Here is a 16,300-nt window from a genome sequence, read left to right on the forward strand (position 1 = left end):
GATGGGTGTGAGTTGAAACAAGGCACTCTGCTCCTTCATAACATAATTATTGTTATTGTGTGTGCAGTCACTAGTAATTATTTTCCTTGGGGGAAACAGAGATGACTTTGATTGTGGGAGAAGAGACGCTGCAGGATCTTTTGGCCACCAAGAGCCACTCAGAGAGCATTTCTGAAGAGCAGGGTATAGATACAGTACATAATCAGAGCAGGTGACCATACTTGTCCAATTCTACAACATCAATGTAGTTTGTTCTTAACTGCCACTGAGTCAGTGAACAAATCTTGCCAAGAAAAACAACAACCCTGTGGTCAGTTCACCATTTTGTTGTTGTTGTTGTTGTTGTGTGCCTTGAAGTCATTTCCGACTTACAGCGACCCTAAGGCAAACCTGCCATGGGTTTTCCTTGGCAAGGTTTGTTCAGAGGAGGTTTTTCATTGCCTTCCTCTGAGGCTGAGAGAGTGTGACTTCTTGCCCCAGGGAACCCAGTGGGCTTCATCGTGGCTGAGCTGGGAATCAAATCCTGGTGTCCATAGGCCTGGCCTAAGGCTCAAAACCACTAAAAGGCCTTGAAAGTAAAGCAGCAGCAGATAGAGAAACATTGCCTCATAGCAAGGGGGGAACTCCATCTGCGCATGCGTCGCCGTTCTAACAACACCTGAGGAAGGGGCGTGGCAGCGTCCCTCCTTCGCGCGCATGCGTGAGGTGGAGACTCCGCCCCTTACGTCCGCCTAGCCTCTGAAGATAAGGGAGGGCAGTAGGCGGGGCCTTTGGCGGCGCATGCGCAGGAGACGTGGCAGCTGCTGTCTGAGGGAAGGAAGGTCCGTCAGCCGCTGAGTCAGTCGCCGTCGCCTCTGCTGCTTCCGCGTCGCTCGGAGCCGGGATGGAGGAGGACATTTTGACGACGCTGAAGATCCTCATCATCGGGGAGAGCGGCGTCGGGAAGTCCAGGTAGGCCTCGCCGCCCGCCCTCCCTCCCTCGGAGTCTCGCCCCGCCGTCGCCCGCGCTTCCTCGGAGGCCGCTCCGCGCTGGCCAGGCGGGTCCCGCCCGGAGCCCTCCTTGCCAGGCGCCGAGACAAAACACAACAACACGCTCTTAATGTATCTCCCTTGAAGGCCCCTCTTTGGGCCCCTTTGAGCCGCCCTGGCCGCCTTTCTCCCAGAAAAGGGCCCCAGGCGGAGGACAGATTAAGAACAGCGCGAAAAAAGGCAAGAGACTCACAGTCAAAGACTAAAAGGCGATAAAAACACTCTAAAGCTGCCTGCATTTTCTTTTAAACCATACAGTCTTCGTTGTGTCTTAAAGGGGTTCAGGGTTTGGATTGTGTCTTTCTAGCTTCGGCTGCGTTTTGCAGAGAGGAGGATATCAATCAACTTCATTATTATTATTATTATTGCATTTATTAAAACAAACAAACGAAGCAAAACCAACCCACGGCTCCAAACCTCCTTGAAGGCGAGACAGGCCCCGCGGAAGAGCCGGCCATCAGAGTCCGTTCCTTTCGATCGTTCTTTGTATCCCTCGCTTTCCCCGAAACTGGAGCCAGAGCGGCTTCACAAGATTAAAAACAAGAACAGAACAGAGAATCACTCAGGAAAAAGGAACGGAATGATTACAGTGTAAAGAGAATAACACACATTTACAAAAGATAACACTATAGAGAGATACAAAACTGTAACAAATTAATGTATATTAATTTATTGTATTCATTTGTATCCGGCTTTTCTTCCAAAATTGGGACCCAAAGCAGCTTTCAGTCAGAAAATTTAGTTAAAAACTTACAGAAGTGTTGATTAAAATAGATTTAAACATCTGCATAATAATAATAATAATGAAAATAATAATATATAAAATAACTAAAACTGATCAGTTGTTTAAGAAGAGGACACAAGCAAAAAGATGAAAGCGCTTTTGGGGCCTTGCTGGCGACTGTCCCAGGTGCGTCTGCACTCTGAGAATAACACGGTTTGGCACCACTTTGGGTGCTGCCGCTCCATCCAGAGGGACCCTGGGACTCATGTTTTGCAAGGCCTTTAGCCTCCTCTGTCAGAGCACTCTGCTGCCTCCCAGGAGTCTGTAGGATGGAGCCATGGCAGTTAAAAGGATGGCTAACTATCTACAGTGCAGAATCTGTGGTTTCCACACTTTAGCCTGGCAGATGTTTTGGACTTCAGTTCCCAGAATTCCTCATCGTTGGCCAAACTGGCTGAGGCTTCTGGGAGTTGAGCTCTAAAACTTCAGAGGACCAAAGTTTGGGAATCACTGGTGCGTTACATACATACACAAAGTACACACTCGGCATGTATTAGGGTTAGGAAGGGGCATCACTTCCTAAGACCTCTAATCCTAATACACGCGTAGCATGTGGAAAATGGCAGCACCCTGTGCACACGGGTGCCGCCATGACTACGTCACAACCGCACCGCCTCCAAATGGGGCAGCACAGAAGTGACATAGTGGGGCCACGCAAGGGTGCCTGGGGTGCCCTTTCTGCAGCCCCAGAAGGAGCTCCATTTTGGAGCTCCTTCCACGATTTGCGCCGCTGGCGCAGCCTCTACACAACTGCGCCAGCAACACAAATGAGAAAGGGGCTGAGTGGCCTCTTTCTCAGCATCCCTGCCGCTGTCGGAGTGGCCTTTGGGCATGAAGCCCCAAGAACACCCCTTTCCAGGTCGCAGGGAAGCCGCCTTTTGCCGCTTCCCCACGGCCTGGAAAGTGGTGGATTGGGGCCTCAGAGGCTGCCACTGTGGCAGTTGAGGCCCCAATCCGGCGGGGAAAGGGCCAGTTACAGGCCGCCCCAAACGGGTGGTCTGTAACACGCCACTGACCACTGAATGCACCCTCAAGAACTAGAAAGGGAGAGAGAGGGACTTAACTGTCTCCAAAAGCGATGCCTTCTTAATTTGGAAACATGTCTCCCAATTTCCTTTTCCACTCTGGATTGGAAGTTTCTCTGATTTTTTTGCTTCTGTTTACTAGTGAGGGAGTGGTGCTGCCTTTTGTACATGCTCAGAGGCACCGCTTCCATTATTTGTGACTTTAAAAGAACCTGGTTTTTTTACCTGGAATGTTTCTGAATAGTTTCCCTTGAGGTTTGTTTACATAAATGTCAGGCATTTGTCTGGCATGACCTCCTCTTCTGGACTCTGCCTTTCGATTCTTAAACACAGGTCCCAGAGGTGAGGTTCCTTCAGAAGACGTAAGAGTCTCTTCTTCTGGGCTTGGGCAAACAGTCACAACCTTTTGCCTCTTTCCAGCATTGTTTCCTCATGTCATCAGAGCTTGTGAAAGTAACAAGCCCCAGAATCCCCAGCCGGCATGACCAGTTCCCATGCTGGTTGGGTTGTGGGTGTCCTGACAGTTCCATATTGAGAAAGTAACATTTCCAAGCTGTATACAATGTCTGAGGGGTGTGTGGATCCTTCTCAAGTGGTAGGAAGTGGTAGTGACTTGTGAAACTACCAAAGATAGAGCTGTGTTAGTCTGTGGGACCAGTATGTAGGCTGCTCTGGTAGCACCTTTGAGACTCACTAAAGAAAGAAGTTGGCAGCAGGAGCTTTCCTCAGATGCATCTGAGGAGGTAGACTGAAGTCTACAAAAGCTCATGCTATCAGCTTCTTTTTTTCAGTTAGTCTCAAAGGTGCTACAAGGTCTCACTACGTTGCAAAGCATAGTAAATCAGTGGTAAGTAGAGGGCATTCAAAACAAAACAAAACTTGGTTTTGCTGCCCCAAGTCCAAAGTTACTCCGCTTTCTCTTTTTACTTCCTAGCTTGCCTCTGTGTAATTTTCCAGTCTCAGTTTGCTGTCAAAAGCAGACAAATCTCCCAATTCCCTATTCTCAAGGGCCTCTTCTGTTTTGTTTGGCTACTGTTCACAGTTACCTATTCATTAGTTAAATGCACATTTTGCCTTTCCTGCCATGCTGACCTGTGTGGCTCCTCCTTCCCCAATTTATCTTCACTACAACCCTGTGAGGTAGGTCTGAGCAAGAGACAATGACCAATCCAAGGCCACCTATCCTGATTCATGGGTCCCTGGAGATTAGAATGGGGGTTTCTTGTACACTCTTGCACACATTTCTTGCTCTATACAATACTAGGGCCTCTTACATCATACGCATTACTAACCTTTGCCTTTTTCACTGAGTGCTTTTTATCAGTTACTTACCACATACTATGGGACAGTTTTCTCAGACAAATGACATAATGCGATGTTTCTACTCTTCATGATAAATTGGACCATGTTTCTTCATAGTATGAGCTCACGTAGATTCTTTCAAATACAGAGTAAGGGGTATGTAGAGGGTGTACCACAGCAACCCAATGATTGACCCTTCACCGGTAATTTTAAAAATACAGTGAGCCCACCACATTTGCTGGGTTTGGGCACAGGATCCCCATGAAAATGGAAAAGCTGCAAATAAAAACCCACATTTTTTTTTACTTGAGAGAACATCTTTCTAGGAATTTCTAGGTCCTCCAGTGCAACTCTCTGATCAACATCTATTGGAAGCTGACCACAGAATTGCACTGGAGGACCTACAAATGATTGGAGAGGTCTTTTCTACAGGAAACTCTAGGTCTTCCTTTCCAACTTTCCATCTGGCAAATTCATGCTGAAGGACCTAGAGATTCATAGAGAGAACATAGTACTCAAATCGGTGAATAATCGGATCTGCAAAAGTCAAAGCCACAATTGTGGAGGGCTGACTATGCTTTTATAATTCATCTGTTACAAGGATCAGAATTGTTTCCCATATGTCTTCCCTTTTTAAATGTCAGACAGTTGCTGATGTGTTTTTCTTTCAGACCCTGTGTTATGGTAATGTTAATAATATTTTCCATAACATTGTGCAACTGTGTTTTCATACAACTGGTATCCTAATAGCTAAATCTCTTCTGAGTTTACAGAATCAGAGAAGAGGGGGAAAAGGTCAATTGATTGTAGTATGTAAAATATATACAACCATGTGCTTGTATTCCCCATTGCCTTGCCTCTTAATATACAAACCTGCATAATGTTCAGGGAATCTTGAGCCTATCAGATATTTCGGTCTGCAACTTCTATATTTCCTTGTCATTGGCCATGTGGACTAGGACTTCTGGGAGCTGAAATCCAAAACGTCTGGAAGGACAAAGGTTTTTTGCCAATGTTATAAGATGTTGCAAGTGCTAAGGCTTAATGTTGGCAGACATGACTGGGGAATTTTGGGGGGATTAAGTCATCTCCAAGTTTATGACCTTAGAAAACTGCATACACACACACATGCATGTGCGCACACACATATCTGCTGTGCACTGCTTACCTGTACCTTCCATTACTCAATGGGAGAACTGCTCATTCAGCCTTGGGCTCCAAAATAACAATTGAGTCACTGTAATGCTTGTGGCTGGTTAGAAAACAAGTTGGGGCTATATTAGTTATACGGTTAATCTGTGGTTTCCTTTTGGACTGTGGATCTGAACCTGACGGGGTGGAAGGAGTGGAAAGAATAATGTATCTTGAGCAGACATTCTGGTCTTACGTACATGTGTAGACGCATATGTCACAAATGGATGTGTTCACAGTGAGAGAGCAAAGCAAACAATACCCTTGATCAGGTCAGGTAGTTCTTTAGAAAGGCTATTATCTATTACATTCTTGTCTCATGAATTCTACTGTCATTGGCAATGAAACAAGTCATAGCATAGGGTACCACTCTGGAGATTAGAGTTTGAGTCCTGCTTGGGTGAATTAAAGGAGATCTTGGTGTAGTCACACACTTAGCCTTAGGAAACCCAGTGATACAGTCCACAGAAGTCAGCTTGAAGGCACACAACAACAACAACATAATATAAGCTTGTCAAACAACCTAGTATTGTCCAGAAGTTAGGATTTCAATTCCTAGTGTGAGCCCTAGCCACCCAAACTAATTTGTTGTTGCCTTAAAGTTGTTTCCAATTTATGGCAATCCTAAGGAATTTCCTTGGCAAGATTTATTCAGAGGGAGTTTTGCCTTTGCCTTCCTTTGAGGCTGAGAGAGTATGACTTGCCTGTGGCCATCCATTGGGTTTCCATGGGAAATTAGCAATTCGAACCAGAGTCCAAAGAACACTGCAGACATAATCCAGTTTGATATCACTTTAACTGCCATGGTTCAGTATTAGGGAATCCTGGAAACGGTAGTTTATTGCAGCACCAAAGCTCTCTGACAGAGAAGGCTAAATGTTTTACAAAACTACAGTTGCCAGAATTTCCTAGCATTGAGCCAGGGCAGATAAAGCGGTCTCAGATTGGATGATTTCTGCAATGTGCTTTGGACCTTTGATTGCCTATCTGTGCTACTGCAAATTAGAGGGAATATTCATCTGCCCATGGCCACAAAGTGACTGTGTAGCTCTGTTTTCAAAGAAGGGCTCCAGCTGTTCAGTGTTAACTGCTGCTTTGCTCGGCACAATCTCAGTTCCCATGGAACAATCTTTGAATGTTAACATTCTTCAAGCTCTGTTACATTTTTGGGATGGTTGCCTCTGTCATGAAGCACTGAACAGCTCGATTCCTACATTACGAGGTACATGTAATGTAAATGACTGAGATCTGGCTATTGAGAACACTGATTTACACAAGAGCTTCAATAGCTCATGGCCTAAGATACAGAGCTGTACACAAAAGTAGCATGCCTTGGTAAATGCATTTGTCTTTGCATATATTGTGAGCCAGTAATACAGTTTATTTTTGTGTGGTTTTAACTAGTTTTAGGAGTGTAGTCTAAAGAAGTTAAATTGTATAAACCTGGATATTTGTAAGAAGAAATACATTTTATGAAATAGGAAGGTATACCATATGCTGGAATGTACTTTGCATCAGAAATGAGGCAAAACATCTTCAATGCTGAAGGCTTTTAAGTCTTAACTACTTGATTCTGAAGCTCACAAAACTCTTCTGAATGTTTAATGCATAATGTCTACAGATGTTTAAGTAGCTTGGTTTATGTGAAAAACTTAGCTTGGCTATGGAGCACATCTTGGATAACGTTTTTATATGACAACTGGAATAAGCTGTGCTCATTCAGGAATCCTGAATTGAATTCTGGAAGGGAAGCTTATAATAATAATAATAATAATAATAATAATAATAATAATAATAATAATAATAATAATAATAATAATAATACTTATGAGTCTCCATTCTGGAGAGGAAGGGTATGGCATGTTTAAGACTTACTAATTTGTTTCAGGAAAGTAAAAAAGAGCTTTGTGATGTGTTAAAGATTAGCCAGTGTGTTTCAGGAGACGCTCTTGTGGACTAGCCCACTTCTTCAGGTGCATCTAGAGATGTGCGCAGTAATTTATAAAAGCTTATGCTGAAATGACCTGATTAATCTTAAAGTTATCACAAGACTAGTTTTACTTTTCATTTATACTGAAGCAGACTAACAAAGCTGTCTATGATTTGAATGATATGACCAGGAATGACAAAACACTGAGTTCAATGAAAGATTCACAAATGTAGTCAATCAGAGGAATACTAAGTTCTGGTCTTCAAAAAAGTTTAAATCATACTGAAAGATTATTACCTCTAAAATTCCTTCAGAAAGGATCTGATGATTCTAAAACTAGGCCAGGGCAATTGCAATGGGATAGAAGCCTATTTTGTGACGTTTGGGTGAAATCCAGTAGTGAGTGGAATGTAACTTTGCTGCTTTTCACTCCCCCCCCTTTTTTTTGGGGGGGGGGTGTGCTAATTTAGGATATGTGTTCACATTGAAACTGCCAGTGAGGTAGTGTTTTGGTCAACTTTGGGGTGATGTTTATACATTGTGGTGGAGTTGTGATTGGGAGCCCCTTTCCTCACCCCTGTCTTAAAACAATGTTTTGTCAGGAGGAGACTGAGTCCTTGTTCTAACTATGTAACTTGGCATATCTGAAACCAGTAACAAAGGTCTCTTTCACATAAAATGCTCACATTTTTTCTTTCTCTTCTCCCATCCCCTTCCCCCTTTATACAGCCTTCTGTTACGCTTTACAGATGATACATTTGATCCAGAACTTGCAGCAACAATTGGTAGGTTTCTGTTCAGTGCTTTGATAAAAAGTAGGCTACCTGGTGGTAGTGTTGACATTTACCTTACAGTTCCATCAGAGTAGTGTTATTGCAGTGGGTACATTTTGTCCTAATCTGGGCAAAGTTGCAGCACTCACACATAATCAGATCAGTAATAAGATAAGAAATATACTTAAAATAGGAAGTTCATGTGATGTAAAAGGACATAGAAGGAAGCTGACAGAGCAGTTCAATCACCTTTTTCTCAATATTGTAATTACATTTCAACTCTCCTAATACGCAGAGTTCTAAATATGCAAATTCAATTAAATCTTTAAGATCAAACAATTTGAAATGTCTAGATTAGGCTTCCCTGACATTGTTCTCTCCATTCCCATCATCCCTACCTAGTAGGCTAGAACTTAAAAGTAACACATGGCCTGTAACATAAAGGTTGACTCTCCCTTCTCTGAAATGCTTGGGACCAGAAGTGTTTTGCATTTCAGGGTTTTTTTTGGATTTTGGAATATTTGCATATACATTATGATATCTTGGAGAAGTGACCCAAGTCTAAACATGAAAGTCATTTCATTTAAACATGAAAGTCTATACACCTTATACATACAGCCGGAAGGTAATTTTATGCACAGTATTTTTAATAATTTTGTGCATGAAATAAAGTTTATGTACAATGAACCACCAGAAAGCAAAAGTGTCACTAGCTCAGCTACCCATATGGACAGTTTTGGGTTTTGGAATCTTTTGGAATTCTTGCTAAGGGAGACTCAGCCTTTATTAGGTTTTGATTGGAAATGTTACCAAGTTATTAATTGACAACTAACAGTAACTGGTAATGTTATATTCATAGTGGAAGTAATAAAGATTATTTGATACTTTTAAACCATTGCCTTATGGATGTCACTTGGGGAGCATTTTTGTATTTTCATGATACATGATGATGATTAGCACTATCGGGGCTTATTAACGATGAGTAACTCTAATATGTTTTATAAAATACTGGATTATAAAAATAACTTTCCAAACTCTAAGCAGGAGTGGTGCTCCGATGATATGCTTGCCACTGTTATGAGATTGATCTAATGCATACTGCATTGTTATTTTAATGATGCAATCTACATACAAGTTGCTATATAGCAGATAAAATAAATACGATTAAATAACATAAGGCTTTATGCAGTTATTGCTTGGTGCTTGATGTTCTTTAAAAGCTGTTAAGAGGAGTTGAAAATCTTTCCAAAGTCTATACTGTGATGTAATTTTTAAAACATTTATTTCAAAATGGAAATGTATTTATTTCAAGGTGGAAACAGTTAAAACTCCTCCTTTGGGTTTGCTTGCATTTTAATTATATGCCCATAAGACATTGCAGGGCCTATTGCTATATTTAACATTTCACTTTGTCTGGGAGAAGATGTTAATAGCTTTGAATTGTCCGGCTTGTGTAGTTCAGCTGTGGCAGTCAAATAGATCAAAGGTGAAAGCAGGGCCACATGGATCCATCGCAGTAAAATTCCAGAGTCTGTATTGTGGTAATGCCATCATTAGGCGAGCTAAAAAAGAACAAGAAATGTTGGTTCAAGCTTTCAAATAATGCAGAGTTTCAAAAACTTTAAAGCATTTTAGTATTAACTACTTTAGGATTTAAATTTTTCAGCAAGGGGAGGGAACCCCACTAAAGGAGTAAGATGACACTGGGCAAATTCCACTGCAGTCACTCAACAGAAACAGCTGCTGTGTAACAAATTTTTAGGAGAAAGGAATAACAAATCCAGATTCAAAATAGGATGTATAGAGAGGAGCTCATGATTTATGGAGGCTAACTTGCATCATGAAAAGTCTGGATCTATAATAGTAATTTTCTGATTGAAGAAGGTCTCCAAGTAAGTAGTTATAAACTGTTGCTAGGGAGGTACCACTTCTTTCTTGAATTTGTGTCCTTATTTGGCTATGGGGGCAAATGCTACGGGTTACTGACCAGATCACATAGTGATATTGGGTGCTTGCAGGGAAGGCACAACTTTGTGTCTCTGATTGCATTTTTATCTTGGCCCTTTCACCTGTCTGCTGTCATGGAGCCAGTACAATGAACAAGTGTCCTTTTGTCAGGCTGGGTTTTGTGATTGCGTTCTGTGAGCCAGGCAAAGTAGAGAGGGGCATCTTAGTATAGACTCTCCTATCGAGGGTGCCACAGGGCCATTCTTCAGACAGCATTTGCCATGTTAATATGTTACCCAGAGGTCCATTATAAATTGTAAATGAAATGAATCCAGCTTGCAGTTTGATGTATTTTGCAAACAGACACCAGTTCTTTTCTCCACTTATCGTGATAAAGTAGCTGCAGTATTAAATTTCCCTACATGGAACTGCTCCCTTCAAAAATCATGTGCAGTTGGTTCCTCAGTCCTGGGCCTGCTGACAGTAGCGTCCTTGAATACTGATTGCCTCATGTACTGGTAACTTTTATGTGAAATGTAATGTTACAGCAGTAGTCCAATAATTCCACTGTCCTGCCAGTATCTTTTTGTGTTGAGTAGTTTTATAGCTCATCTGGAAGTATATCATGTAGTGAAAGCACTAAATCCTTGTCTCTACCCAAAACTCTGCACTAGAGGAAGGGAACGAAGAGCACAAATGTGCTTTAGAAAGAAACTGGCTTCAGAATTAATATGCAGTGAGTCCTCAATATTTTGCTCAATGTGTGCTTTTCTTTAGTTTTAAATCTAATGCTGGGTTTGAGGGAGTCCTAAATATTACTATCTTTTAGGTGTTGACTTCAAAGTGAAAACCATTTCAGTCGATGGAAATAAGGCCAAGCTAGCAATATGGGTAAGTTGTAATAATAAAAATTGTGACAGCCTCCTTCGTTATTGTTGAGTTATGCCAAGAATTGTGTTGGTGTATAAAGTTTTTTTGTTCCACAGTCAAAGGCAGTGCCAGCAAGTAACTGTGTTTTTTGTTGGATAAATGCGATTACAGCAGGCTACAAATGAATAATGAGTGGAATTTCTTTTGCTCCTGGGATTTTAAAACTTTTGCACTGACCCACTTGTGGATTATACACTCAAATGTGACCAGTGCAAGTGATGCAAGTCATTCAAAAATTGATGTTCTTATATTAATATCCTGCCCCTGGTGATAGAAATTAAAAACAATGATTTTAAATAGACAATGTTATAATGGTTTTCTGTAGGACTTAATTTTAAGTTTATATTAGAGCTATGTTTCAAAATTATTTACAATGATGGGCGGTAAGCTGAACTATTGCTTGGTATTCTTTTCCACCACCAAATGAAAATCTGTTTATTTAACTCGGAGTACATAAAAACACACTATCAGAAAATAGAGTTTTAGATTCTTTAGAGACCCACTTCTTCAGCTGGATTTCACTGATAATGGGAAGAAAGAGAAGAATGGGGAACTACTAAGCAAGGATCTTACATTTTGAAACATAACAATATTGATGTTTTTATGTCACTTCTGTCATGCTTAATTTAGACTTCTCTCTTAAGAACTCAAATAATCTTCTGCAGTTTTTCAAAGAGAACAACAAGGATGTAGAGCTAAGTCCAGATATAAGAAAAAACCTCTTATACATCTGGTTGGAATGGACAGACTCCTGTCTCTGCTGCCATCACATACAAATATTCTTTCTAAATAATTATGGAGCTTTATATATCATAGTGGACAAAATTGTAAGGTAGGCTGAGAACTGCAGTACAGCATAATCTGGAAAATGGTATTTTATACACCCCTGCTATATAGAGAGAATAGAATATAAGAACTTTACCCTTCAGGTATGGCCTGAAGGAATATGTTTCAAAACATACAAAGTTTGCTTCCAAGGCAAAAAAGGTTGTATATCAGAACATATAGTGTCTGTTTTTAAAGTGATTTAATTTCGCAAGGAGAAGAAGCAGAGCAATGTTTAGATATGTCAACTACAGGTATTTTAAAACGTTCTAATTTCTTTAGGACACTGCAGGTCAGGAACGGTTCAGAACGCTAACACCAAGCTATTACAGAGGAGCGCAGGGTGTTATATTAGGTAAGCCTGCCTCTGGTTACTGCTCATCTGAAAATTTGCTAGTTTTTGTAAAGTCTAAATGCTGGCCTTGCTTGGCTTTGCTTCATGATAAAATTTTTGATCTCGGTATCTGTCTCTAAGCTGGTGGGAATTGTTCTGATTTTATAAAAGATTGAACAAATAGGTAATAAGTAGTCAGAAACTAGTACCATGAGAATTGCCAGTGACAGAGCTGTGCATTAAGTGTAATTTCCTCTCTTTTCTGCCACCCTTGGGTTCATATTTTACCAGATATAAAAAAACTGTTAAATGTTTTCTTCCCAAAAGACTTAAATGTTTCTCTTTGGGAGAAATGCACTGGCAAGGTATCTTTAGCTGACAAGTTACTAGAAAAGGAAGGGTTAAACAGCCTCCATCCCCAGTATCTTTTAATGTGAAGCTATATGCAGGAGCTTTACCTAAAAAGAGAGCAGTTGGAGGAGGGAAATCACAAACCAAACAATGTTACTCACATTTCTTTTTTTTTAATGGATTCTTTCTAGTAATCCTTCAGAGGCACTTGCTTGAAAATTGCATGCACCATGGTGTACTAGGCATTTTAGTGGATTCCTGTGCTTTCCCCTCCTCCTCTCAGTTATCTGCTTGATCTACTAAAATACATGAAATGCATGCATGCATCCTGCAAAGCTAAGATGTGAAATCTTGATGTGGAAAAATTGTGTGGTTTGAAAACTCATTTTAAATTATGATTCACTGCTTTCTAAATTGTATTAATATAAGTAAGAATAATTGTTGCATAGGGTGGCAGGACAGGTGTATCATAACAGAAATCTAGAAGTGTTTGTTGGGAAGGTTTAGGATACATGCATTGCTGAACGTTGTTAATCTTGTTTTCAGTTTATGATGTTACAAGAAGAGACACTTTTGCTAAACTAGACAACTGGCTAACTGAATTGGAAACATACTGCACAAGAAATGATATAGTTAAAATGTTGGTTGGAAACAAAATTGATAAGGTACGTAGCTCTCAAAGTTATAGATTATATGTGGTTTATAAACCCATGGTTGTTGTTCTTCATAATTAACAGTTCTGTTTGGTTTTTTTTAAATAGGAAAACAGGGAGGTTGACAGAAATGAGGGTCTCAAGTTTGCCCGGAAACATTCCATGTTGTTCATAGGTATGTTCTTGAAAAGACGTGAAAGAGTATGGGGGAGTAATAGGCCAGTCTCCAATCTTCCATTTAAGGGCAAGGTACTGGAGTATGTGGTGGCTTCTCAACTCCAGGGTTTCCTTGATGAGGTGGATTATCTAGATCTATGTCAGTCTAGTTTCAGGCTTGGTTATAGGATGCAAACATATTGGTCGCCTTGGTGGATGACCTACACAGGAAACTGGACAGGGTGTGTATGTCCCTGTTGGTCCTGGTGGACCTTTCAGTGGCTTTTGATACCATCAGCCATCGTATCCTTCTGGATCACCTCTCTGGGATGGGGCTTGGAGGTACTGTTCTACGGTGGCTCCATTCTTTCTTGGAGGGGCACTTTCCAAAGGTGATGATGGGAGATTCCTGCTTGACTCTTTGACCATTGGCCTTGGGATCCCTCAGGGTTCAGTCATGTCCCCTTTGCTTTTTAACATCTAAGTGAAACCACTAGGAGAGGTGGCCTAGAGATTTGGAGTCAGATGTCGCCTATATGCTGATGGTAGCCACCTCTATCACTCCTTTCCAAGGGAGCTGTTCCTGTCCTAAACCATTGCCTGGCAGCTGTAATCAACTGGATGAGAACAAACCAATTGAAGCTTAATCCAGACAAGATAGAGGTGCTCCTGGTCAGTCAAAAGACAGATCTGCGAAGGGATTTGCCCTGTACTCTATGTCAAGACCCACTCATATGTTGTCATGTTAAATTTGGATAATTGTTTTGAGCGTGTTAACTACATGAACATGATTGTATGTTTTATAACCAAAAGTATGGGCATTGAGCCAAAAAGTGGAGTTTGTTGAAATATTGATGGTGCTCAAATGAAATTGTGAATAATTTTTAATTGAAAGCGAACACAACCAAAAATGGAAGAGGCCAGTCATGGGTCAAAAGCAGCAACTATTTTGGACTTGCTTATAGACCCCATGACTGCTTTGCACAGACATAACCCACATTTTGGGAAGTACTAGGGAATAGGTTAATGAGCTGAAATGTAAAATCTGTTGAATTACTTGTTTTACTCACCATTGGTATTTACTGTATTGGGATATTTACCAAGTGTTTTAAAACAGAACCTGTGGAATAAAAAAAAGAGGCAGGGTTGTAATTTTCTGCAATAAAAGTTTTTTCCTGGAACATAACTGAATTCCAAATAAGTTGTTCATTTAGTGCCAATAGATGGGAGCAACATTTGTGCTCTCAGCTTTGTGGTGCAGTCCTGGAAAAGAGAATCTTTTTCATAGGATAGAAAAGTGAGACAATGTACCTTGACACTTCTCTGACATTCCATCTTTTTCTCTCCTCCTCCCTTCCCCACACCCACCCAGAGGCAAGTGCAAAAACATGTGATGGTGTACAGTGTGCCTTTGAAGAACTGGTTGAGAAAATCATTCAGACGCCTGGACTGTGGGAAAGTGAGAGCCAAAACAGAGGTGTAAAGTTATCAAATGATGAAGAGGGCTATAGAGGCGGCTGTGGCGGCTACTGTTCTGTGTTATAAACCCTGGAAGATTCATCCTTTTGTGTATTTAAATGGATAGCAATGTCCTCTGTACATAAACTCATATCTGCTATTCTAGGGACCTTGCAGTTTGCACATAACTTGTGTATCATGGCAGTCAGCATTTTCTTAGGAAAATGTATTCTGCAGCTTTTCCAGTTCAGAAGTGTTAATGGTAAGCATGCCTAATTTGCAACATCCTGGTTCTTTTTATATGTAGCATAAGATAATGTTTTTCAGGAGCAAATGCATTCTAATTTCTTAATCTTATCATGGAACTGTTTAGAAGCCTATTTCAAATACATGTTGGCTGCACTCTGACTGACTGTGGTCTTTAATTCATATTCTGCAGGACTACTTGAGATATACAGATCTCAATGTATATGGATTCATCTATAATTTGCACACTTGATTAGCAGTTTTTAAATTCAGTTTACAGCATGTCTATAACAACCTTTTAAATTTATGAACAGCACATTTTCTAGGTTGTAACTCATCCCATTTAAATTCTGATTTCTTGAGAGACGTGTGTTTCTAAAACAATTGGATGGGGGAATTTTTTTTTAACTGCCACATCATTGAATAAACTGTCAAGAGTTTTAACCCTGGGATTTAGAATGCAGACTTGTATTATGGTTTTTACAGTAAAGCATCATTTAGACCTTCAAGAAAAGTCTTTTTGGTTATGGGCTTAACAAGAGGTCTCATCGTGATTCACTTCTCCAGGCTTTAATGAGCGCTTCTAAATGTTGTTGATTTGGTGTCTTTCACTCAAAACAGTTGCTACCTTATAGCTGAAAGGCCCAAATTAGGCGACTATGCTATTTGTAGCTCTTTCTTTTTGGAGCGTAAGTGTTAAAATTGTCTTCTAGGTATGTCTGTAAGGAATGTGCTACTTTATTTAGATTTGCTGTAACAGTGAAAGACTTGCTTGTTTTCAGGGAACTTGCATAGACTAACATTTTTTTCTCCTGCAGTATTCAATTTTCTAACACCTTCCTCGTGTACAGGTGAATTTTGTAAAACACAGTTCAAGAACTCTTGGCGTGATAATCCTGTAACACTAATGACTTCAAATACTACAGAGTACTGATCTGTCTACCAATATGAGATACTGTGCAATTTCCTGTAAATATATAACCTGAAATATCTTTATAATGTTGCTTTTTTGTAATTTCAGTGCTCCTCATATTTGATCTTTTGCAATTACATTGGCTACTGCCACTTGAATGCACTTCACTTAAAATCTTTCCTTTTCAGTTTTTACACTTGTTAGGAAATTTTACTGAAATTTTGAGAACTGTTCTATAACCAAACCTTGTAAGTAAAATAACTCTGTAAAATGTTCACAACACTCTATACTGTCCAACAAATTTTAGATATAAATTGCCAGTTTAATTTACAGCACATTTGCTAAACAGGCTATTGATGGTTCAAAGATGGCCATCGCTGGAGGTAGAACAGAATCAAATTTTATCAGAAAGAGTGTGTTTTTAACATTGGAATAAAGATTGTGAAGCAGGAA

At 40.4% G+C, this 16,300-nt stretch overlaps 1 protein-coding gene across 1 annotated transcript; it reads left to right on the top strand.

The window, feature by feature from the left end:
- Positions 1-770: 770 nt before the first annotated feature.
- On the top strand, positions 771-16,300 carry RAB18 (RAB18, member RAS oncogene family). Its single transcript, XM_042469299.1, has 7 exons — positions 771-951; positions 7,991-8,046; positions 10,811-10,872; positions 12,019-12,091; positions 12,968-13,086; positions 13,183-13,249; positions 14,603-16,300. The coding sequence occupies exons 1-7, from the start codon at positions 884-886 to the stop codon at positions 14,773-14,775; spliced, it is 618 nt and encodes a 205-aa protein (XP_042325233.1). The 5' UTR covers positions 771-883; the 3' UTR covers positions 14,776-16,300.

Source organism: Sceloporus undulatus, chromosome 5, assembly GCF_019175285.1.
Source record: "Sceloporus undulatus isolate JIND9_A2432 ecotype Alabama chromosome 5, SceUnd_v1.1, whole genome shotgun sequence".
NCBI classification, from domain to species: domain Eukaryota; kingdom Metazoa; phylum Chordata; class Lepidosauria; order Squamata; family Phrynosomatidae; genus Sceloporus; species Sceloporus undulatus.

What these genes read in the sequence shown, in the direction of transcription:
- RAB18 (XM_042469299.1), top strand. Translation starts at nt 884, where the DNA reads ATGGAGGAGGACATTTTGACGACGCTGAAGATCCTCATCATCGGGGAG. An exon ending in AGCGGCGTCGGGAAGTCCAG is followed by an intron (nt 952 to 7,990) that starts GTAGGCCTCGCC and finishes CCCTTTATACAG; the next exon opens with CCTTCTGTTACGCTTTACAG. An exon ending in AGCGCAGGGTGTTATATTAG is followed by an intron (nt 12,092 to 12,967) that starts GTAAGCCTGCCT and finishes TCTTGTTTTCAG; the next exon opens with TTTATGATGTTACAAGAAGA.